Source organism: Engraulis encrasicolus, chromosome 3 (genome assembly GCF_034702125.1).
Source record: "Engraulis encrasicolus isolate BLACKSEA-1 chromosome 3, IST_EnEncr_1.0, whole genome shotgun sequence".
Lineage (NCBI taxonomy): Eukaryota > Metazoa > Chordata > Actinopteri > Clupeiformes > Engraulidae > Engraulis > Engraulis encrasicolus.
The window spans coordinates 48,484,141-48,509,909 of record NC_085859.1 but is presented as its reverse complement, the minus strand read 5'-3'; the positions used below and the strand labels follow the sequence as shown (position 1 = coordinate 48,509,909).

General features: G+C 45.9%; 1 protein-coding gene across 2 annotated transcripts in view; it reads left to right on the top strand.

Annotated features, from left to right (window-relative positions):
- Positions 1-823: 823 nt before the first annotated feature.
- Positions 824-25,769, top strand: part of dapk1 (death-associated protein kinase 1) — a 108,210-nt gene continuing 83,264 nt past the window's right edge. Inside the window, exons 1-2 of one of the 2 annotated variants that reach the window (XM_063195566.1) lie at positions 824-1,024; positions 1,675-1,851. In XM_063195566.1, coding sequence (XP_063051636.1) covers positions 1,790-1,851 — 62 coding nt within the window. In that variant the 5' untranslated portion in view covers positions 824-1,024; positions 1,675-1,789. Of the gene's footprint in view, positions 1,025-1,212; positions 1,564-1,674; positions 1,852-25,769 lie in introns of those variants that run through there. The other variant, XM_063195567.1, reaches the window with a different exon arrangement.

The following is a 25,769-nucleotide window of genomic DNA, read 5'->3' as shown; positions in this document are numbered from 1 at the left end:
TGTGTGTATGTGTGTGTGTGTGTGTGTGTGTGTGTGTGTGTGTGTGTGTGTGTGTGTGTGTGTGTGTGTGTGTGTGTGTGTGTGTGTGTGTGTGTGTGTGTGTGTGTGTGTGTGTGTGTGTGTGTGTGTGTGTGGGGGACAATGTGTGGGTGAGACTATGTGTGTGTGTGTGTGTGTATGTGTGTGTGAGAGAGAGCGTGAGTGTGATAGAGAGAGAGTGTGTGTGGCGGTACACTTTTTTACTGTAATGTTCAATTATGTGTATAAGTTCTCTGTGTATGTTTGGACTTGTGTATTTTTGTAAAATGACAGACACTTTAATTTCCTTCGGGATTAATAAAAGTACTCTACTCTCTACTCTACTCTACTCTACACACACACACACACACACACACACACACACACACACACACACACACACACACACACACACACACACACACACACACACACACACACACACACACACACACACACACACACACAGATCATGTTAATGTAATAATAACTGTATGTTATTAATATCACATTACAGCATTATTTCTTCTTTGAAACATGTTGTACATTTAGAAGCCCATGAACTTTGATGTTAGCAGAGTGAAACAGATCGCATGCCTAAGAAGTGGATCTGAAAACGGGGGCTACTTGTTCAGAGAATAGATAGTAAGAAATATGGATAGCCATCAGATTTGTGTAGGCCTACATATTTTTCCCTCTGTTCTAAATCTTCATGGGAAACACTTCCTGCTGAAAAGCCCCACTCTATATCGCCTCCTTGAGACTGAAACATCTCGCCACTGGTATTGCGTTACACATTCGTCAACACGCACACACACCAACCCACACACAGCGACACACATTCAGGCTCCCTCACCACCGATAGTAGTAGGGCTACATTGTTACAATCCTCCCCATTTCCTGAAACATTTTACTTTCATGTGGCGCACGGAGCGCTCGCTGCTTTTATCGCTTGGCACTGGAGTTCACCTGCCACCTGGACACTGACGTCTGCATGGAGCTAGAGGTACTTTTACATCTTATATTGCTCATTTGTATACCTAGATAGCGATAACGCACTATTGTGCAAAACGAACCGTAGAGCATAGCAGGGTCGATTCCAATTCTCAAGGTTCGCCGAGCGTCGTCGCCGGGATTGACTTTTCCAAATAGCTGTTGTCATTTGCAAAATTCACGGGTTTATTTATTTAGCTAGGCTTACGCACTCGCTCTGTTTGTAATTAACCCGGGCATTGCACAAAGAACTGAGCCCTACGCTGGATCCGTGTTCTCTAGGCAACGCCAAGCCTCCAACTCGGCTGCATGTTTAGGTGTTGTTTAGGTAATAAACTAGCTTGGGCGAAGTGTTAATGCTCAAATCCGTCGCAGCCTATGTCAACTTTAAACACAACTCCACCGGTGTCTTTTCTCGGGAGTTGAGATATCTGTGTCCAGGCGACAGAGCGAGCGAGCGAGGTGAGCTGGGAGTGTGGTCGTGGACCAAGCTTGAAGTGCGTTCCACCCGGCTTCTCTTCTAAACCAGAAGCGAAGTGCACAACTAAACGCGTAGTTCTAGGCTACAAAACACTACAATCTGCGTGGTTTTTTTAATAGGGGTAGTCAAAATTACGATTGTAGTAATACGTATAACGCCCATGCCTTTGTTCTCTTTTCCAGAGCAAACATGAGAGGGGTCCGCCGTAAACTGTCAAGGGGTTGACAGAGATGGGTTGCTGAAAGCGGGGGGCGCTGATTTGGGAATCCCGGGGAACAGGAGGCGCCCATCACCACCATGACCGTCTTTAAACAAGAGAATGTAGAGGACCAGTACGAAATTGGAGAAGAACTCGGAAGGTATGTGACTGTGTGAAAATCATGCTGTTTGGGTATTGATGCTTGGCGAGGGAAGCGGGGTGTGGTGCGCGTGCATTTTAGGGGTGCAGCTAGCTATACCCCTTGCACATAGCTCCAATTTGGGCATTGATGGTGCTCCCATGGAAGCAGTGGCTGGTAGTGCAACTGGAAGAAGTCTACAGGGTGGAGAGATTGTATGCTTTTTAAATGTTTTCCAGGTAATATTTCAAAGGCAGTTGGTAAATAACAAAAGCACATCCAAACACTTTGCTGTGTGTGCTGTCTGTGTGTAAATAGGTTCTGATAAAGCATGCAGCCATGATTGATGTGACCAATTTGGGTTGCCATGGTAGGTTTTCTGCTTTGTGTTTGTAATGGATTCAGGGAGTAATCTGGTGTGAGTGATGGTGCCATCATGGCAATATTTTGAGAGTGGGCACACATCATGGTAGTGATGTGATGTTCCGTTGCTCGCTGCATGGATGCACACCGGGCCCCCAGGAGGTGTAGCCTACACACTGTGTGTGTTTCTTCTTGTGTGGGAGGGCAGAGGTGTATTTCAGTGCTTCAGTACTCATTGGGGACAACTACTTAATTTTACTAGTCTAGTTTTTAAATAATGTATTGGCATTGTAGTGCATAAAGGTTATGGTGATTGTATTGACACATCTCTCAAGTTTTTCTCCCTGCTGTGCTGAATCAGGTTACTGTGTGAAATCCAAGACCACTGTGATTTGGGGTGGTTTTGGTCAGTGTACTGTGCTCCCATATCATGGATTTCCCCCCACTTCCTTGAAGTTGGTAACATGACTGTCACGCAAAGGTGTGTGTGTGTGTGTGTGTGTGTGTGTGTGTGTGTGTGTGTGTGTGTGTGTGTGTGTGTGTGTGTGTGTGTGTGTGTGTGTGTGTGTGTACGCGTGCGCGTGGGCGCATGCACGCTTGTGTGTGTGTGTGTGTGTGTGTGTGTGTGTGTGTGTGTGTGTGTGTGTGTGTGTGTGTGTGTGTGTGTGTGTGTGTGGGTCCTGTGGACTGTGTATGCACCACCAAACACTGGTCTTGTGAAGCATTCCATTCAACCTGTCTGTAACGGAGAAGCAGTGTGGTAGATGCGTGGATTGAGTTACGCAGTGGGGTTGGGATGAGAACTGCTTGGGAAGTATAGGGCACCTCCAGTTGCATCTCATGTGTGACTATTCAAATTAGAATTGATCAGACAGCAGACAGACACCTGGCTCCCGTAATTGATGCACCATCATTTCCATATTGATCATGTATCTATTGATTATTGATCTGTGACACATTTCACATTCACAGGATGAGCTGGCTTTTGTATCTTGCGTTTTCATTACGTTTTAATGCAATGCTGACTTGGGAAGGCAATGATTTGTCAGGGCATTTGATTTTTGTTTCCTGTGGGTACATTGTTGTCTGCCAGTATGTACGTATTTATGTCTTGTCATTTTGAAAGTCTGCAAACCCACCCCAATTTGTTGCAAATGTTTTGTTGTGCATTTTTCTAAGGCTTTTCCTCTTTTGAGACTAGAAAAAGCGCCATCCTGCGGCATCCTGATGCTGATTTTTGTCATGTCATGCTCTGTCTGCATACTCGACCCATTCTGCGGCAGATCTTTTTGTTGTCAAATTTTCTTAACCGGCACGGCCTGTTTTCCTAATGCTTTTTTTCCTTGTTTGAGACCAAAAAAAGCACCAGTTGGCATTCTGACCCCGACTTTGTCTGGTGCTGGCGCCCTGCCCACTCCAAGCAGGCCGGGGACGGCAGCCATGCGAACAGAGACAAGGGGAGGGAAGGGAAGACGGCGGTGGTTGTACGTAGTCATGCGTACAGTGTTTTGGTGTAAAGAGCAAAGGGCTATTAAATTGGCCAGGAACAGGCCTGAGCGAACATAACTCATTGGATTGTTGAGGTGAGCGCATCTTCCCTCCTAATGCATCTGTGGCAGGCAGCGTTTCGATTTTCTAAAGGAGGTCTCTAGAGAGTTCCAGAGGGATGAACAGATAGAGAAAGGGTGGGAGAGAGAGGGAGATAGATGGAGAGAGAGAGAGAGAGATGGAGGGAGAGAGATGGAGAGGTAAAGGTAAAGGTAAAGGGAGGGGCTCTGTCATGACTCCAGTCCTTTCCCACAATGACTCAACATGAATCTTGCAGCGCTGGGGGAGAATAAATAGATTCTTAGAAGCGGGGAAGAAGTGTGTTATGAGGTCACCGTCAGGGCTGGGGGATACACACACACACACACACACACACACACACACACACACACACACACACACACACACACACACACACACACACACACACACACACACACACACACACACACACACACAGCCTACACACACACACACACACACACACACAGCCTACACACACACACACACACACACACACACACACACACACACACACACAGCCTACACACACACACACACACACACACACACACAGCCTACACACACACACACACACACACCTCCTGGTTCTGTGAAGGGAATGGAGGAGTAAGACCCTGGTCTCTTCTCTTCTGAGTGCAGGCCACGCTTGATGGATGGCAACACAGCCGAGGAGGAGGCACTTTTAATGGATTAGCATTAATTAGGCTAGTTCGTTCCGTTCAGCTTGGTTGCGTCCATTTGTTGAGTATAAATCAAACCTTAAACAAGTTCTCTCTCCCTTCCCGTCGAGTAGCCACCCATTAGTCTTGAGAGTTGTTGTCGCTGGCTCGAAATGCCTCGAGAAAGATGGGTTTGTTCTTGCCTTGTGGAATAGCCATATCTTTCTCCATTTGTCTGTCTGTCCTTCGTCTGTCTGTGCGGATGTCTGGTTGGCTGTTCTAGGCTGGAGTAGAAACATGGTATTGAAAACATGGCTAGTATGAAACAGGGTTTCCACTTTGTTATGGTGGCCACCTTGACACTAAAACACCTACCAACTTCAGTTCAGTCTCGTGAAAAGATAACGATTTTGTATTATATTATGGATGTAATAATAAAGTTGTTTTAAAGGATTTATATGAGCTCAGTGTTTTAGGTAGTTTCATATCCTATTTCATGTGAAACGGCACAACATAGCCTTCCCCATCATGATAGCCATAGTCACATGTCCTCAGACTCCCCCCCCCACACACACACGGACTAACACATGTACTGCAGGAAATGAAATAATATCCTTTCAAATCTCAGTGTAATTGCCATGAAGCGCCAGCTCACGATTGCAGTTTTTGGGTAGTCCAATGCAGTTGAGCTGAGCTAACGTGCCTAGAATGACAACTTGCAGCTTCTATATTCCCTTGCATCACTAAGCGTTTTCAAGTATACAAAAAGCTGTTTCTTTGGCCATGAACTTTTTTGTGGCCTCTATCTGTGTGTGTCCGTGTGTGTGTGTGTGTGCTTGTGTGCGTGCCTGCGTGTGTGCGAGACTGAGAGACAAAAAGTGTGTATGTGAGTGAGAGACTGAGTGAGATAGAAGTGTGTGTCTGTGAGTGAGTGAAGGGGGCAGCTAAACTGATTGGGTCTCTTCTCTTGTCAACCTTCTGAAAGCGTTTAATGGGCCCACATCAGGGGCAGGCTTGTGGTGCGCGGCGGTCCGCTAGGGCCAGGGGGGTTAAACACACAGTCCCACTCGCTTTGTGTTGCCTGGAGGGGGAAGAACAGAACAGGCGCTGGAGGCTGTGGACAGATTACTGCACAGGCCTACTGGGCCCTGGCCCAGGGGCCCAAGAGACAAGGGGGCCCTGAAGCCCAAGCCTCCATGCTAGAAAAAAACATTCAAAAGTCATTATTGATCTACAGTACATATATTTATTATGTTCTCACATTATGCAAAAATTGCACTTCAACTGCCGTATTTTCACATTTAGAAAACCCAGAACCAACAAAAAAAGGCTCTCCATCATCTCCGCTAAATACCCATAACTTTTGGAACCTTTGGAATCCTTGTGGGGCCTTTCTTGTTGTCTGACCCAGGGGCCCATGGACTCATAATCCGTCCCTGTCTGCAGGGAAGCGTGGGTGGGTGGGATACAGGAGACTGGGGTGGGTGGGTGGGATACATGAGACTGGTGTGGGTGGGTGGGCTGCTGGAATGGAGCTGTATTTCTGGCTTGGCCTGGCCTGGCTTGCCCCTGCTTGGATCTGTTGTGATGGAAGGGAGCTGCCCAACATAATAGGGACTGGGCCTGAATGAATGGCTGGAGTGAGTGAGTGAGTGTGCTGCGAGCTGGCTTTTCCTTGGCAACTCCACAACAACATTCCCCTCTTCAAACCAATTCCGCAACTCACTGGCACAGAACAGGAGGTTTATTTTGTGTGTGTGTGTGTGTGTGTGTGTGTGTGTGTGTGTGTGTGTGTGTGCGCGTGCGCGCGTGCGTGCGTGCGTGCGTGCGTGCGTGCGTGTGTGTGTGTGTACATGCGTGTGCACGCGCTAGCGCATTCCTGTGTCTGTATTTCTGTGTTGTATTGTGACATTTAGCTGTTTCCCGTTTTAATTGAGTGGAAGGGTGGTGTAGGTGATCTTACAGTTTGCACATACGGTGCGTTTTTAGAAAATAACCTCTATTTTAAAATGCATGCCTTGCCGCACACACCAACTTTTCTGTTGGCATTTACTGGTCTTGGGGAACATGTTCTGCTGTCAATAGTCCACGTGAACATGGCAGGTTGGCCCGTAGCTGCCTGAGTATAGTGCGGTGCAGGCTGAGTATTATAGTGCGGTGCAGTCTGAGTGTAGTGCGGTGGAGAGTGAGACTGAGTAGTACAGTGCGGTGCAGTCTGAGTATGTTGCGGAGTTGTCTGAGTGTAGCCCGGTGCAGTCTGTGTATACAGTAGTGTGGTGCAGTCTGAGTGTAGCCCGGTGCAGTCTGAGTGTAGCCCGGTGCAGTCTGAGTGTAGCCCGGTGCAGTCTGAGTGTAGCCCGGTGCAGTCTGAGTATAGTGCAGTGCAAGCTGTGCATATTGGGCTGGCTGCTGCAAGGGGAGGGGGGCTGGGAGCATGTGGATGACATTTGCAGAGATGTTTATGCAGCTCACGCCTCATTTGGCACTGGTGAGTGAGTAGCACTAATGTTGTCCGTGATGAGCCCCTGTCCAGTCATTAGTGAAATTATCAAAAGAAGAAGTAGACGAGGAGGAGACGAGGCATAGGCACACAAGCACAGACGGGAGCATGCATGTGCAGTAGGCTACACGCACACGCACACGCGCACACACACACACACACACAAACACAGCCGGGGCTAATCTCCTAGTCAGCAGTGATATCTGTGTTAGAGTGTCAGTGGAAGTCTCTGAGGCGGTGAGGAAGTCTTGCTTACACCGTGTGTCCTTTATGCTCATTTCCTTCCTCCATGTGTGTCTCCTCCATGGTTTTGCTCGGAATAGGAATCCCTCAAGCCAGTGCACTTCATGGTAGAGATGTGATTTTCTGGGGTTATTCAACCCGCAGTGGGTTCCCAAAATGAATATCATGGATATTTTCTCCACGTGCGTTATGTTGATTGCATGACTGTCACTCACGGGAGTGTGTGTGTGTGTGTGTGTGTGTGTGTGTGTGTGTGTGTGTGTGTGTGTGTGTGTGTGTGTGTGTGTGTGTGTGTGTGAGTGTGAGTGTGAGTGTGAGTGTGAGTGTGTGTTGTGGTGGGCGTGGCGGTGCTGCAATATCGCCCCCCCCCACCCCCCTTTGCTCCATGTCCAAAAAAGGAGGCTAGTTTGTATGGGATGGGCACTGACTACAAAGTGGGCACGGTCGTTTGGTTGGGTGGTGGGTGTGGGGCTAAAAAACAATGCAATAGCTTGCCACATTGTTCAGGGCCAGTCAATGTGCTGTGCGTGAGGCTGGCAGCCTTGAAGGGTACTTGTTTTGAGAGAGCTTTTTGAGCCACTGAAAATGTTTAGGTTTCTCTCCCTATAACTTGTTCTGTGCCTAGAAACCATCATGTAGTGGTTTTGAGAACATACAAAGTGCATGTCCCACAAGGTGACCTACATTTTGTCTTTCAGTAGTGTGTGCGTGTGTGCGTGTGCACATGTGTACATGTGCCCTATATGTATGCGCGCGTTTATATACATGTGTGTGTGCGTGCGTGTGAAAAAGGGGGCACGGCACGGTATTGTGCCAAACTGTCACGACAGTGACTCATCACGATGAAGGAGCGTGTTTTTTTCTCCACCCCCACCGCCCCCCATTCTCCCACCCACATCACCATGACACAACATGCCAGTGTAGTTCTCTAGCCCCCTCCCTCCCACTCCCCACTCCCCACTCCCCACTCCCATAACCATCCACAATTAGAAAAATCAAAGCGTGGGCTTTTGAGTGATCCGAGTGCGTTGTCAAAGTCTCGGCCGCGTCGTGTAGCTTTAATGAACATCCCTGTTTGAAGTTGCGCGCGCGAGCACTTCAGTCCCATGTAGCGGCTTAGTGGGTGGTGGGGAAGGGGGGGCGGGCGGTCCACACACTAGCAGTGTTTGTGAAAAAAGTTGGAGGGGTTCTTAAAGGTGCACTGTGTAATATTTTTTGTCGTGTATTTCCAGGATTCATGCTGCCCATTCACAAATGTTATCTTTTTCCAAGAATTCTAAGTATTCTTTATGACTTGGAAAAGGTGGATCTTCTCCATGTCCACCATTGTGAATTTCCAGAAAGAGACACTTTTAGCTGCAAAACTTATTGTACTTTGGTCATATTCATATATGAATCCCATTTTTTTATATATTCATGAAAAGATCAAATTTGGCAGTAGACGGCACGGTTTCAATGAGCAGCATTGTTTCAATGCCTACTCTGGCCAGTGGCCACCATCCTATGCCCAATGCACCTTCAATAATATCAATGAGTGTGTATTATGCATACTGTACTGTGTGTGTGTCTGGCGGTGATGATGCATTTTTAGTGCGAGTGAGTGAAGAAAGATGATGGTGATATATTTGAGAGGGTAAGCTAAGCAAGTCAAGAAAATGAAGAATGAAGAGGAGACACTTAAGTTAGTCCTGTAGCTCTCTTCCTCTTACCATTCATATCTTCCTCCCCCTCCTCCTCTTCCTCCCCTCTCTCCTTTTCTTCCTCATGCCACTCTGACTCGTCCTCCTTTCATCTATCCATCCTGTTCTTTTCTTAGCCACTCTTCCCACTCTCCCTCTTTCTCTCATCATGTTCATGGTTCACGAGACAGGCCTCCAGGCATGACCCAGGCTGACTGAGTGTTGTAGAAGGTTCCATGTCACGTGCATTCTGAGCACGCCTGGGTAAAAAGTGTAGGGTCAGAAGAGGGTAGTTTTGCCCAGACATATTGGCGCAGTATCCCGCGCTAACTTCTCAGAATGAAAGCATTAAGCATGGCAAGACGAAAGTACAGAAAATTCTGTGATCTGCTTCAATGTTAAAAGGTGGTCCTGACGGTGTATCTCAGCCCAATCTTTCAACCCCTTGACCTCACAGCAACCCTCGATTGGGAGACGGATGTGCTACAAAGAAGCCTAAAATCCAAACTATTAGCCAAAAAAATCAGTAAGTAGTGTGCTCTTTCGAGGTGTCGGAAGAAGAGAGAGGGAGGTTTATTGACGATCTAATTCTCCGTCTGAGGAAGATGACACGTAACACGTAGCCTCACAGTGCTGGACTACCGTCTCCAGCGAGGGCTACATCAAAGGGCGTTGGTTGGGGTGCTGGGGAGGTGGGGAGGTATCATGTGCAGAGGTTAGATCCACAACAGCAACCCACACTGCTACTGTGTGTACTACAGCCCACTGCTCATCACACAGAGGATACCATTGTGTCTGACGCACACGCACACACACACACACACACACACACACTTTCTTTCTGTTCTTTCATGTGTTGGTTTTCACTGAAATGTAGCTACTAACCCACTATCGACCCACAGGCTTTTGACTACACACACACACACACACACACACACACACACACACACACACACACACACACACACACACACACAGACACTATCACACATGGATACACTTGATGTTTAATTTGTTTTTTTGATTTCAGTGGCTTTTATATTTTGCCTTCTTCTCAATTTATTATAGCCTAGTTAGTGTATGTGACGTATGGGTAAACCCAGTGCGTAATGAAAGCATGAGGCACTAGAGGCAATTGGCTATTGTCTTCCCCCACGCTACCCCCTAACAAATAGAATGGTGGTTCACAAAAGGATGGTGTGTGTGTGTGTGTGTGTGTGTGTGTGTGTGTGTGTGTGTGTGTGTGTGTGTGTGTGTGTGTGTGTGTGTGTGTGTGTGTGTGTGTGTGTGTGTGTGTGTGTGTGTGTGTGTGTGTGTGTGTGTGTGTGTGTGTGTGTGTGTGTGCGCACACATGTGGGTGTGTGCGTGCATTGTGGGGGCATGGCGGGGGTTGGCTGGTTGAGCAAGGCGGGGGTTGTGTAGTGTAGTGTCGTGCCTGCCCACTCTCGCTCCCCGGCTGGTAATGCCTCATGTGGGTGCTACATCACTCAGTGAGGTAGAGGGAGGGTGAGGGTGAGAGGGAGAGGGAGAGAAAGAGGGAGAGAAAGAGGGAGGGAGGCCCGGAATCAGAAGCTTTGTGTGAGAGCATCCTCTGTTTACCAGGGTCGGTCATTATTGGGTATGTGGTGTGGACACATACTGTAGATTAGTGTTTCTCAACGGGGGCGGTACAGCCCCCCAGGGAGCATTGGGGAGCTCTAGGAAAGTGGGCGTAGAGGAGGATACAGCTGAGAGGGGGCGGTGCTTAGTTGCTATTGGGGGACATTAGTCAGTTTAATTTTATAATGCTAAGGGGGGCATTGTCAGGCTTATGATGATGTCAAGAGGGCTTTGGGAGGCTTGTGATGAGGCCAATTGGGCTTTTGCCCAAAAAAGGTTGAGAACCACTGCTGTAGATGCTTGTTTACTGGATATTAGGCTTCTCACTTTCTCTAACCAGGAATTCAGTGTTGACAAACTTGAGCACTTGCCATGGGTACACTTGAGCACTTGCCATGGGTACATACAGTACGGGGAGCTTTTAGCTAGTTGACGTATCGCCATGTGGATTGGCGTTACATCGCGACTTGTGTTTAGCCCCGTGTGCTCATTGTTTTCTGTCTGGGATTATCCCACGTTGTTATGACTCAGTCGTAGCATAAAGCCCACACATTAGCGGCATGAAGTATCGGTGTCCTCCCATGGCTTTTGTGTACCATATGGCCACACACATTACTCCATCACATGTTGTGAATACGGTACACATCCTGTAGCTTGAAGCGTGGGGGAATCCCCTTTGCCAGAGTGTCCTGTCAGTGCCGGTCCAACAATGAGTTGCACCCTGGGCGACACCCCCTGCAACGCCCCACCCCTTTCGCGATGGCTACGCCCCGCCCAAAACAATTGGCCAAAAAAACGCTTATAATAACTGACAAAAAAACACTAATAGTAATGTTATTAAATTATACTCTACTCTACTTTACTATTACTTCGACAATATGGTCATTTTGTAGAAATTACACATTTTTGAACGATTTTTTTCTATCTGTTTATAACATTAGTGATTATAGCGATAGCGTTATAGCGATTTCCTCGATGTCCGCCCCTGCATGCTATAGCTAGAAGCGTGGGGGAAGCCCCTTTGCCAGAGTGGTGAGTGATTGCTCCTGGTTGTCTAGCACGCGACTGCGAAGGTGGAGTCCAGTACTTGAGGTGGATTACTCTGATGAATGGTCCCGAGGAGTGAGGAGTGACAAGATGGGCTCCCACCCCTGACCTCCTCTCCTCTCCTCTCCTTTCCTCTCCTCTCGTCTATCACTTCATCCTTCTCTATCTCTCTCTTTCTTTCTTTCTTTCTTTCTTTCTTTCTTTCTTTCTTTCTTTCTTTCTTTCTTTCTTTCTCTCTGTCTCTCTCTCTCTCGCTCGCACATGCAGGCTCTCTCTCTCTCTCTCTCTCTGTCTCTCTCTCTCTCTCTCTTTCTCTCTCTCTTTCTCTCTCTCTCTCTCTCTCTCTCTCTCTCTCTCTCTCTCTCTCATCTCTCTCTCTCTCTCTCTCTCTCTCTGTCTTTCTTTCTCTCTGTCTCTCTCTCTCTTGCTCGCACATGCAGGCTCTCTCTCTCTCTCTCTCTCTCTCTCTCTCTCTCTCTCTCTCTCTCTCTCTCTCTCTCTCTCTCTCTCAGGGCTGGCTTGGTATGCTATACATTATTCTAGGGACTCCATATGGTGATGTGTGAGCATACAGCCCATCCAGTCAATATGATCAATATGTCATCCACTCCTATTGGCCATGTGTGTGTGTGGTGTGTGCGTGTGCGTGCGCTCGTGTGTGTGTGTGTGCGTGTGCGTGTGCGTGCGCGTGCGCGTGCGTGTGTGTGTGCGTGTGTGTGTGTGTGTGCGTGTGTGTGTGTGTGTGGCCGTATGCAAGTCTTGAGTGCATATATTTACTCCCCAACCCCCTGCTTTTTCTATATAGAAATTGCTATATAATTTATGTGGGTGCATTTCTCTTGCCTCCCTATTCTGAACATGTGTGTCTGTGTGTGCCATTTTGTTACTGAAGATTTGTTTGATCAAACCATTGTGTGGATTTCGTCAAATAAATATTTTTTTCTGAATGTGCATACATGTGCCTGTATTCAGTGCCCTTCATGATTATTTTGGGATGTCTGTGTGCTTCATGGTTTTTTATCGTAATTTAATGTATCATCCCCAACCCCCAGCTGTTTGCATCTACTGTGTGTGTGTGCGTGTGCATGTACTGTACAGTATGTGTGTGTGTGTGTGTGTGTGTGTGTGTGTGCGTATGCATGTGTGTGTACGCGTGTCTGTCATGTTATGTCCACTTACCTGTTGAAAAGGTCATCTTGCTACCCTTTTGAATCATCAGTTCATCTGAAGCAGTCCCACTTCTCCCCCCCTCGCCCCCTCCCACTCCCCCCTGCCATATGGTCGCCGGCGCTCCTCTGGCGCCTCATAACACGGGGCTCAATATTATCATTGGCGCTGATGGCCAAGGGCGAACGGTAATTTCTCGCCCGTCTCGCTCCAGCACTCACATCATCAGGCGTTTAGCCACGGCGTGGTACTGTAGGGTCAAAGACAAAACCGGGCTTTCAGGACTCCAAAAAATAAAATTGTTCCCTGACACCGTTCTTCAACTTTTTTGGGTACATTGGAGTGTAGAGTGATTAAGTTTATTATTTTCTGTTCAGAAAATAGTAAGGAACATGCATTTTACCCCATTTTCACCCATAAAATGTCATTCAGTGTAATACGGTGTTAAACTGTTGATAATGCAATAAACATATAGATGACGTTAAAAAACCGAAATAAGCTACATACCATAGTAAAGGCCTATATTTAAGGTCTTCATCAAACCTAAAATTTCTAGTAAAAGGCATTTGCAAATAGTTTTTGCAGTGTTTGTAGTCTTTCACCGAGTGCATTTCACCCATTTGGCTTTAAGAAGTTTTTCCACTGAAGAGAAAATCAGTTTAAAATGCACAATTATTCATTTGTTGTATGCCCCCGCATTTGTTGTGCTAAACAAATAAGTTTCGTAAGAATTTGACTTTATTTTCACATAAAAATGTGCATTTCACTGAATGACCACAACTATTACACTGAATGATGCCTTGGCAAAAAAGCCTATATAAACAGCTACTTTTCATTGCTATCATATTGTTACCATCATACTACAGTACTCAACGTCCTGAATGAGTGACAACAGAAATAGATGTTGTCAAATAATTGGTATTTTACTTAATATTGGGGCATTAAAATGTGTTTTGAAGAACTTCCAAGATCACAAGCTTAGAGGTAGGCTACTACTTAGGCCTAAAACAATAAAAAATAATGTTTTGTCTGTTAACCTGCATATTTCGGGGATTGTGACTTAGGGTGTTCTGATAATTCATGTACAACTTCCAAAATCCCAGAATCTACCCAGTAATATGGATGCTACATGGCAATAACAAGGTTATAATGGAAATAACAATAAAAGTCATAATTTCAAGTAGTATCATCATATTATTGTATCTTAGAGTAATATTGCAACTTATATTGCCGTTTTGATTCTTAATATACAACCATGAACTGATTACACTGAATGAAATGGCCCTTACACTGCATGTCACTGAATGACATCTCTTACACTGAAGGACGACCAAATACTTTTCACCTTATTTTTACCTTTTTACAAGCACACAGTTAGTCACCTACATGAGACGATGACTTTGACCCACAATGTTTACTATGTCTATTTCGAAAATATGCTTGTTTGGATGAATATCTGAATATAAAAGTGTTTTTTGACATTTCACTGAATGACATCTGTTTTTGTGGACGCTGTTACCACAAGATAAAAATACAGAATTTTTGACTATTGAAGAACAAGATTCTCCCTTTGCATCATCACTTAAGGGGTCCCTAGGGTTCCTTTTGATGATGTCACATATTGTGTGTGACTATCACTTTTTATTATGATTTAAAAGCACCATGTTGATCTTATTACACTGAATGATATCTAAGGAATTGAAAATCCGGACAAAAGTCCCCAGATGATTTGAATATCAAAACAAAATGGTAATGAAACGTGCTTTTGATACAATAACAAGAACACTTCTAGAATTATGCCCAGAGAGTGAAAAAAGAATTTTGTTTGTCATTTTACATAATTATTCAAGGATGTATTGATGATTTTTAAGTTCGGACCATTACACTGAATGACGTTTTTGCACTTTATGAGATTATTTAACACATACATTCACAATTATTTTTCTTTAAATGTTACTGAAATGAGACACCAGACTATGCTGTTTATCAGCATAACATTCAAAATTCATTAATTTACTTTTTTGATAGTTAAATGAGTGCGGAACAAAAAAAATGCACATCTCGTCTTTGACCTTGTAGCACCGCCGCAACGCTAGCTATGAGCTGCCCACTCAGGTAATCGCCTCCCCCTGTGCTGTGACATCTCACTTGGCTGACTGCAGCACACACACACACACACACACACACACGCACGCACACATACACCTCCCCCTCCCTTCCAGGCCCATATCGTTTGTTCATCGTTTCCCATTATATTGCCTGCAGCTGGGGACTTTGAAAAGTGGAGGAGGTGTGTGTGTGTGTGTGTGTTTGTGTGTTTGTGTGTGTGTGTCATCGATGATGATGGGGCCTCTCAATATCTATCTCCCCGTGTGTGGCAGAGTTGCATTTATGCCTCGCCGTGGCGGCTGCTTTATTGCTGCTTGTGCAGGGTTTTATATTCACCGTGAACAAAGGCTGGCAGGCCGCAGGATTGATGGCTCATGTGCGCTGTCAGCCTGCGTCTCGGCAGAAGTCACCGGCGTGATGTATTGCAGCGACCATTGACACTTTCGGTCACAATTGATGCTCCCCACTCCTTCCCCGCGCACGATTTATTGTCTCCCCTTAAACCAACGGCAAACATGGCTGAAGCTCCCTCCACCTCCTCAACCCCCCCCCTCGCCCTACTCCCAGACGATGGGACTAGAGCCCTCAGGCAGATATATTAAAATTCATCTTTTGGGGATGAGGGAGACATACAGGGAGAGTTAGACTCAGAGAGAAAGAGAGAGAAACAGACAGAGAGAGAGACAGTGACTGAGAGTGTCATACAGAGAGAGGGAGAGGGGACAGGGACAGAGGGGTTGAAAAGAAGAAGAAGATGGTCTTGAATATGCTATGAGTGCCATTGTTCCTCCCGCTGTCTACCACTACCTTAGCGAGCTGCTGGTTGCTTGGTTACTACCATGCTTTCTGTTTTGGGCAGCATTTCAAGGTATTTTCACCCCAAAATTCCATTTTTTTCCCTCCTTCAGCGTTTGCGGATTTTGGCAGCCGTTGTCATGGTTTTTAGTGCTTGCTGTGCTCTTCACTCGAGAGCGTGACAAGAGGCGTGATTTTTTTCCCCCTCCACACTTCTTTTTAACAGTAGTTGTTAACATGTTTGTTGACTAGATTTAAGCATTACAACATTTCTACTGTCTAACCTTTTTAGAGTAATGATATACAGCATCCCATGACATTCATCTCTGTTCTATACACCTCAGTTTCGCAAACTGATTTTAATGTTTTTTTCCCCCTGCTTTGGGTGATGTCCGCTCACAACCGTGGAGCAATGAGAATAACAACAGAATGACTTTTTGTGTCTCCCATATTTACATATGGCCACTGTCCTCATGCTGGCAAGAAAGGAGTGGCAGTGTCAGCGGAAAAAACAAGAAAAAAAAAACAAGCAGAGAGATGGCATTTAGCAGCCTTGTAAGGGGCCCTTGTCGGTGGGGCCCGCATGTTTTGACAGAAAAGCAGGCCACCTGGAAATTAGATGAATGTCAGTTTCAGTCCACGTTGGGGCCCTCAGAAGATAGGACAAGGTGTGCTCAAAAGACAGGAGGGGGGGAAAGGCGGGGGATGGACGGATACTCAGACACAGGTTACCCTTTTTCCCCTGGTTGCTATAGAAACCATCTATTTATCTTCGGAAGTGTGTATGTATGTGTGTGGGGTCTGTGTGGCTTACATTTGTGTTCATGGCACGTGTGTGTGCGTTGCGCTTGCAAGCTCTTGTTAATGTATCGTGGTGGTGGTGCCTGTTCGCCTCGGGTCTCTGTCCATTATACACACGTGTTGTTTAATGGGGGCTGATTGACTGTGTGACAAGCAGAATGCCCATTGAGCCACCACTCAACCCTCCCTCCTCTGCAGCCGCAGACAGGCAAACAGGCAGGCAGGCAGGCAGGCAGGCAGGCAGGCAGGCAGGCAGGCAGGCAGGCAGGCAGGCAGGCAGGCAGACAGGCAGGCAGGCAGGCAGGCAGGCTCTCCTCTCCTCTCCTCTCCTCTCCTCTCCTCTCCTCTCCTCTCCTCTCCTCTCCTCTCCTCTCCTCTCCTCTCCTCTCCTCTCCTCTCCTCTCCTCTCCTCTCCTCTCCTCTCCTCTACTGATGGAAACTGTTGAGCTCTGTCCTGCTGTCTCCCTCCACCATTAGTCACACTTATTTCATTATATGACAAACGGACCCTGTTGATATACCTACACAACACACACACTTACACACACACTTACACACACACACACACTCAAACATGTGTACACAAACAAGCGCACAGACACAGAATATCGGACGGACACACACACACACACACACACACACACACACACACACACACACACACACACACACACGCACACACACACGCACATGTGTACACAAACAAGCGCACATATAGTACACACAATATCGGACACACACACACACACACATTGACACACATACACACAGACGACTAGAGTGGCTTACCCCCACCCCGAACTGGTTTGATAGAGAATAGCAGCCGAGCCATTAGCTTATTCCTGCTCTGCTCTGCTCTGCTCTGCTCCCTCACTTGCCCTCTCTTACCTCTCCCGCTGCACAATGTGGCTTTTGTGGCCCTTTAAGTCCTCAGGAAAGGAGTAAATTACATTCCTCCCGTCATGCATGCCAAAATGCCACCATTAGTAATAGAAGGAAGGAAAAAAAAACGAAGCGACGACATTGTACCGTAATGCCCGAACCCCCCCCCCCCCCCCATTTTAGTCCTTCCTTCACTCCTCCCCGAGTCGTGTGCCTTCTTTAGATTTCTGTAAAATGAGCGCTTAATTATTCATTTGAGGTGTGTGTGCACGTGCGTGTGCGCGCGCGCGTGTGTGTGTGTGCGCTTGCGTGTGTGTGTGTGGTGCAGTGTGGACAGATTCCGGCGTTTTCCGCGCATACAGATGAGGTGAGAGTGAGACTCAAAACGGCGCGGGAGTGAAGTGAGAGGAACAAGACGTGCGCTGACAGCCGTACAATGGCGCGGCTCTGTTGCCGGGCAAGCCAGGGGGTCGGGTAAACAAGCAAGACATGACCAGACTGCAGGTGTCGGAAAAGTAAAGCCGCCGCCACTCAGTATGCTGTAAACACACACAAGCATTCGTATTTAACATGCTGTTTCCTTGGTGATGTGCGTGACACACACACACACACACACACACACGCACACTTAAGCAGGCGCTCCATGAGGATGTGAAATTCCAGATACATGTGAAAGTCCTGATGAAGCGTTTTCCGAGCAAATCTAAATGTTGTGTGTTCACAATGTTCTCTCTTATGACCTCTGACCTCGCGCGCCAGTCCTTTCAGTAACGTGCACACTCACTTCCTGGAGTTAGGGGCAAGGGAACAAGAAACTACAAAACAAGTGGAAAGCGAGCCTTTAAAAAAAAAAAAAATCAAGGTCTGTGTGTATGGAAAGATTATACTTCACACCACCCGTCCACCCCCCAGCAGGGGCCTCCTCCCTCTCTCCCTTCCTCCCTCTCTCTCTCCCTCCCTCCCTCTCTCCCTCCGTCCCTCCCTCCCTCCCTCCACTACCTGCCTTTAGCTGCATATTTTTCTGCAGTGTTGAGTCTGTGAATACAAGCCCCGTCTGTAGTGGTTTCAGTGGTGTGTGGATTCTTGCGGGACTCAGACTAGACTGTGTGGCGTGCTGGGCTGGGCTGGCTGGGTGGAGAAAAAGTATCTTTAGTTATGTAAAAGCTAAATTCTACTACTGTACAATATCTAACACTACCTGCCTTCAGTGGCACATTTTTCTGCAGTGTTGAGTCTGTGAACACAAGCCCCGTCTGTGGTGGTTTCAGTGGTGTGTGGATTCTTGCGTGGCTCAGGCTAGACTGTTTGGCGGACTGGGCTGGGCTGGGTGGGAGGAGAGGCAGAGTGCTGTTTCGAGTTTGCTGTTTTGTTGTGTTGTTAGGGAGGTTAGCAGGTTAAGGCTTTGGTCTCCGCATATTTGCCCTCTGAGTAAGTCTTACCGTGACATTCTTACTACTGATAAGGGAGAGAGTATCAAGGCAAAACTGTTGCAGACGGTTTTGAAGACCTGTTGTACACACCCCACACATATATGCACACACACTTGCAGTCTGGTGGGTGCATTCTTTTTTGGTGGAAACCAGCCTGTCTTGGTCAGGGCTCACTTGGGAAAGACAGAAGATTTCTATCTCAATGTGATTTTATTTCCATTGGTTAAGCAAAGGTAAAATAGAAAGCATACTTTTCGCGCTTACAGCAGACACACATTGGCAGGCTAGACGGAGAAACAGTGTGAGAAAGAGAGAGACCCTTGGAAATTCATAGCATGGTGTTTAGTACAAGTGATTTCAATAACACCCTAGACACCACTTTGAGAGCCCTCCCTCTCCCCTCTCCACCCAAGGCTTGGCTGCAGACCTTGGGGGGTGCATCATCTGGCCGTGTGGAGGAAGAAGTGCAGTTTCCTTGGTTACTTTGGCACTGTGCTGTGTGCAGTGCCGCATGGCAGCCAGCAGCAGCAGCAGCAGCATTGTGGAGAGTGGTTGTGTAACCCGCGCGGTCGCGGTTGCAGTGCGGTTGTTTTTTGGGGGTGGTGGTGGTGGGGGATTGGCTGATCCAGATTAGTGGGCTCGGGTGTCTCTCAACTCAGCTGAACTGTCCACCCACTCTCATTTTCAGCTAATAAACACGGGCTGACTCACTCCCTCGCTCCACTGTTGCTGCCATTAGCGTGCCAAATTATGCACATGTAAAAGAAGTGCGTGGACGTGGAGGGACCCCTTTTGTATGACCCGCAGCACATTGCCCACCTGTGTGCCAGGTCCTGGCGGTTTGATGAAGGCTGTGCGTGCGTGTGCATGTGCGCATGAGCATTTGTGTGTGCGCGTGCTTGTGTGGGTGTGCGTCTGTGCTTGCGTGTGTGTGTTTGTGTGTGCAGGCGTTTATGTGTCTGTGTACGTGCACATGTGTGTTGTTGCATCTTTGATCGGAGCCTAGTTGTTTTCCAGATTGGCTCTTGGCAGTTGTCATATCACGACTCTCATGGTTTTGAGGACACATGGCTTGTGGTGTGCTTTTTCTTTACAGTTGCCGTTGAATTGTGACATAATACTCCACAGCAAAATGCTTCAGCTGGGTTAAGGATTTGCATCTCATTGCAAGGAGAACATTGCATAGAAATGAAATGTGCAACTAGTTTAAGTAGCATAGTAAAAAAAACACACAGACTTTACCAGGGAACAAGCTGTATTTAAGGTTAAAAGATTTTTGCAAGATGACTGTCAAACTGTCCTGGCTTGAGATAGAGAGGAGTTCAGAACATTTGGGTGGAAGTACGGTCTTTTTTCTCCAAAGTTGTGTATGTTTATTTCATTACTTATTTTGTAGCACAGGAGTTGCCATAGCCAAACGCACCCGTTGCAACGGGTCACGAAGAGCACTAAGGGACTCAACTCAATTGAATTTGCCGGCGGGTAGAAAATCCTTGCTCGAAGCACAGAGACAGAGAGGAGGGAGCCATCAGTGGAGTTGGCCCAGCCGTATTGTCATCCGACCCGGCGGTGACTCTCATTCCTGGCTGTTTTGCAGCCCTTAGAAAGCAACAGCGCTGCTCGTATTGAGTTTAGTCTAGGCCAGGGCTGAACTGGGATGACCAATCAGACCAGGCATTTTTAGCCAAGACCGTTCTACCAGGCTTTGAGAGAGACAATGAAGCCCTTGACGAAATTGCTGTAATCTAATGCGAGCTATTTTGACCTGAACAGCCTAAATGCTTTATCAATATCTGACAATCTTGATGAGGCCTGATGAAGAGACATGAGGACTGATGCCATTGAGGGGTGGGCCAGGCCAAAATCATCCACAGTCCACCGGGCAAATGCCCTGTATGCCATATGGCCAATCCAGCCATGATCTGGGCACTGGCTTTAGTCTTCCTGAAAGCACTGGTGCATTCAGGTTGAAAAGGAAACAAGTTGACAGTTGATGCCTGTATGTAACCCTGAAAACGGGTTGTGTTGTTGGTCTTTCGATAAGTATTTCTAAAGGGCATAATGTGCATAAAAACGTCTCTCTCAGTATAGTCCGGCAGTCAAAAGCCAAATATCAGCCGAACCCAGTTTCGTCTGATAAAGTTTTTTTCTTTGCAGTTTGTGGTTGCCTAAGGTGTACCTATTAAGATTCCAGACGATGCCAGGTGATATCCCTTGAGCATTTTCAGATATTGAGCCTTTTATGCTTGATGTGCTGCAGCCATAGATTACAACAGTCGTTGGCTCCCAATTCATGTTATGCTGACAAAATACCCTATACCATACTTATTTTGTGTTTGTTTACATGGTGGGATGTGTATAAGAACAGGTGGTGAGGTATGGACATCAGTGGGGGTGGGGTCATGCATGTTTGGGGGCGGGGCATTCACCCAAAAAGACTGATTTTCCAAGTCGGAGACACAAAGGCCAACATTTCGCCAAACGTGGCTTTATATCTCATAGTGGGTTGTTTGGTTTTGCTGTTTGTAGTTGTCCAACACTTACCCATCAGGATAAGAGTGGGTGATGTGCCAATTTCAGATATTAACCCTTTCATGTTGATTTCGCTGCAGCCATAGCCCACAAGCTTTTGACAGCTTCATAACTGCACTATGATTAACCATAGAGCATTCTGGGTGGTAGGCCTGCCACATCAAAGTGGAGAAAGTGTCCTCGTACCAAATAAATTTTAGACAATTACATAACTAGCTGTTTGTCAAGCGGAAATATGTAACATTTTGGTGAATATTGGTGGTGTCAGCTTAGACATACCCAGAAAGCATTACTAAATCAACACAGAATTTCACCATTTCATACATTGCTATTTACTCTTCCTGTGCTGTTATAACACAAAATAAAAATTGTAAGTAATAATTACATAATTTTTGGCTGATTATTTGTTTGCCTACAAAGTACATAATTTCAGTGGTGGTCATATTAACATGGAAAGAGATAAAATTAAAAATGTAAATCCACAAACTGACATTAGCTGTGTATATATGGCGCTTTTTTCGCCGATCGGAATAGATCTGATCCGATTAGTCTGATCGGAATGAAGTGTAAACATTACATTGACCTCGAACGTTCGAATACCTGCCACGTGCGGTTACCAGGGACAGTGGTTAGCAACAGGCCGGGCTATATGGTTGAAACTGCGATAAACATGAACGTATTGCTTGCTTTATTTATAATTTTAGTCTTTCTGAAAGTGCAGCGGGAAGCGACACTGCTGTACTTAATCTTGCGCTTATGGGCAGGTGCGTAACAGCGGCACTCCGACGCGCTGTTGTCACCAGTTCACTTAAAACACCTCACAAACAAGAAAGAAGTCTGTGGATGAGAATACGAAGCCAGGGTTGGTGGGAGAGAGTTGTTCAGCAGGAATTCAGCGACCAATATGGCGTTAAAATGTTAGGATAACCAGAGCTTCATTTGTTAAAATATGTGACACGATTGCGTCACAAACAACCAAGTGGAATAGAGTGTATACATGGACCATCTGATCGGACTACACCACCTCTCCTAGTCCGATTAGAACTCTGATCCGATCAAAGAAATCTAGTCCGATCGGGCCGTATACAAGGGAATTCCTGATCGGAGCAGAAAAATATCCCTATTCTAATCGGATCAGAAGTGCCCATGTATACATACCTATTGTAATTGACCTTTTATCAGCCCATGCCATATCAGGGTGTGACACTGCGGCATCGTATTTTGGTATTGGTAAAGGCTCTGTTATCAAGACCCTAAAAGCTGGATATCACTTGACATCAATTGGTAATGTGCTGGCACCATTCCAACAACTTTCCAGTGAGGCCACTAACTTTGTGTCGGCATGTTATGGCATTCCAGACAGTATCAGCATGTCACATACAAGGTTGGTGGTATGGGGGAAAAGAATGGGAAAGGTCATTTATCTTCACCTAACCTGGCTGCTCTTCCACCAACAACAGAGGCATTTCTTGAGAATGTGAAAAGGACTCATTTTCAAGCAATATTGTGGAGGACATTGGTTCACACTCCACCTGAACTATCTCCTGAAGCATTTGGATGGAAGAAAGACCAATGCAACAAAGCACTGATACCAATAAGTGTTCCAGAAAATGTCAAAGTGGCACCAGACTACATTTTACAGATGATCAGATGTGGTTGCAAGAGTAAAAGCCCCTGCAATTCTAAGAAATGTAGCTGTGCTGTAAACAGTGTGCCTTGCACCATTTTCTATGCATGTTTTCGGCTGGGATGCTGCCGAACCAATGTTGTGTGTGTGTGTGTGTGTGTGTGTGTGTGTGTGTGTGTGTGTGTGTGTGTGTGTGTGTGTGTGTGTGTGTGTGTGTGTGTGTGTGTGTGTGTGTGTGTGTGTGTGTGTGTGTGTGTGTGTGTGTGTGTGTGTGTGTGTGTGTGTGTGTGTGCGCGCGCGCGCGTGTGCGTGTGCGTGTAGTGTATATAATGTAGGCTATAGGTGTTTTAGGTGTTAGGACTCTGTATGTTGTATAGGTGTAGACAAGTCTTTCTATGCGAATTTAAATGCATGTACATGTCTTATTTGATGGCTTCATGGACTTTTAAGTGATCATTTAATACCAGTCAGGATACACTGGATTGACTTAATTTTTTGACTCAACAGTATATATAATGTATAGCTGTTTTCCTATGTTTAGACCCCTCTCTCTCTCTCTCTCTCTCTCTCTCTCTCTCTCTCTCACTGTCTCTGAGCGTGCGGTACTGTATGTTGCAGTGTGTATATAGGTCTTTCTGTGTAAATTTAAATGCATGTACAGATCTTATTATGGCTTTATGGATTCAAGTGATCATTCAATACCAGTCTGGATACACTGGATGTACAGTATGTCATTTCTTTACTCATCTTTTGGAACAGCCAACGACTGCTCACCAGTTACCCCCACACTCTGTTGTTCTTTTTTTATGTTGGCTATTTGTGGTAGGCTACCTACCGGCGATGTTGTCATGTATGTTGTCATGATGTGATGTTATGCAGGATCTCATAATGGACAATCCATTCCATACTTTACAGTCTTATTCTAAGCAATGTTGTGAATGTTTTTACTGAGGCATTTGTTGATTTGTCATTCATGACCTGATTTATATAACTAAATGCATAAAAATAGGCCGAAATCACATTTTTTAAGGTTATTAGCAGTATTTTCTCTACCTGGATAACAAAAGGAGGTAACCACAATTAACCACAGTAAATATTCTTGTATGTACGATATTAACGATAGTTCCTTGGAGTGCACATCAGCGACGACCTCTCTTGGACCACCAACACTACATCACTGGCGAAGAAGGCCCATCAGCGTCTCTACTTCTTGCGCAAACTAAAGAAGGCAAGTGCTACACCCTCCATCATGACAACATTCTACAGAGGAACCATAGAGAGCGTCGTGTCCAGCTGCATCACAGTGTGGGGAGGAAGCTGCACGGAGAAAAAAAGGAAGACACTCCAGCGTGTTGTGAACACAGCGAAGAAGATCATTGGAGTACCACTCCCCTCCCTGCAGGACATTTACACCGCACGCCTCACCCGGAAAGCACTGATGATCATCAAAGACACAAGCCACCCTGCACACAAACTGTTCAGCCTCCTGCCCTCTGGAAAGAGGTACAGGCGCCTCCGTTCCCGTACCACCAGGCTTGCAAGCAGCACGATGCATCAAGCAATCAAGATACTGAACACTCAACCCACTCTCCCTTCACTGTCAGCCTCTAGCCAGCCAGGCCACTGACAACGCTCCCCCCCACCCCCCCCATCCCCACCACCATATCTGCGACTGAACATTCCACCTGCACCACTACATCTGTGACTGAACTTTCAACCTGCACTAACTCAAAACATACACATGCACACACACACACACACACACACACACACACACACACACAAGCACACTGCACTTTCTGCACTAAACCCAAACATACACACACTGACACACAACTCATACTCACACACATACACACACACACACACACACACACACAGGTACACACACACAGACGCACACCGCACTTTCTACCTGCACTAAACACACACACACACACACACACACACACACACACACACACACACACACACACACACACACACACACACACACACACACACACACACACACACACACACACACACACACGCACGCACACAAAACACATACAAACACACACACACACACACATACTGCTGCTGGTGTATTTAATAAAAACCTTTTTTAATTATTTATTTCTTCAAATGCTACTATTACTATGTCAGAACGCTATAAAGGACTTTTAGAAAAAGAACAACAAAATACCTCCTCTTAATGTATGTTCTCTACAAGTCTTCTGTTGTCCAGTCTTGCACTTTAAATGTCTGTATGAGCAATGTCTACGTCCATACTGTCTATGTCCATGTATGAGTACTGTCTATGTCTATACTGTCTATGTCCTTACCTAGATTAGTCTATGTCTGCATGGGAGAGCAAGAAACGCAATTTCAAATTCTTTGTATGACCAGTGCATGTAAAGAAATTGACAATAAACTTGACTTGACTTGACTTGACTTAACAAAATAAAAAAGGAATTTTGAAGCTGGCATTTTCAGGTGGTCAGATTCATTGCATCAAAATATATGCAAATTAGTGCATATTTAATTAGATAATAGCCTAATTAGCATATTTAAAAATAAAATATAGAAAACTTGTAATACATTTTTTTATCCAATTCATACGAGTAATCATCTGATAAAGTTTCATATTGATAGCTGCAAGTTAAAAAAAATACCCTATTCACCTACTACAGTGTCTCGCCTTATTTGTGGGATTGCTGTTATGAAAGGGTTAATTATTACCCCATATTGGGTTTGTTTCAATAAGGGCAGTGTTAAGGTAGTCCAATGTGAATGTTTTTCAGGTAATATAAGCAATTTGGTACATTTTGTAACATTATTCACAGTAATATTAGGTGTCTTTATTTTTTTGTCATAATTTGCATTTATGGGACAATAAAGGCTCAAAATCTGGAAATGCTCAAGTGATATCACCGGGCATCGTCTGAAATC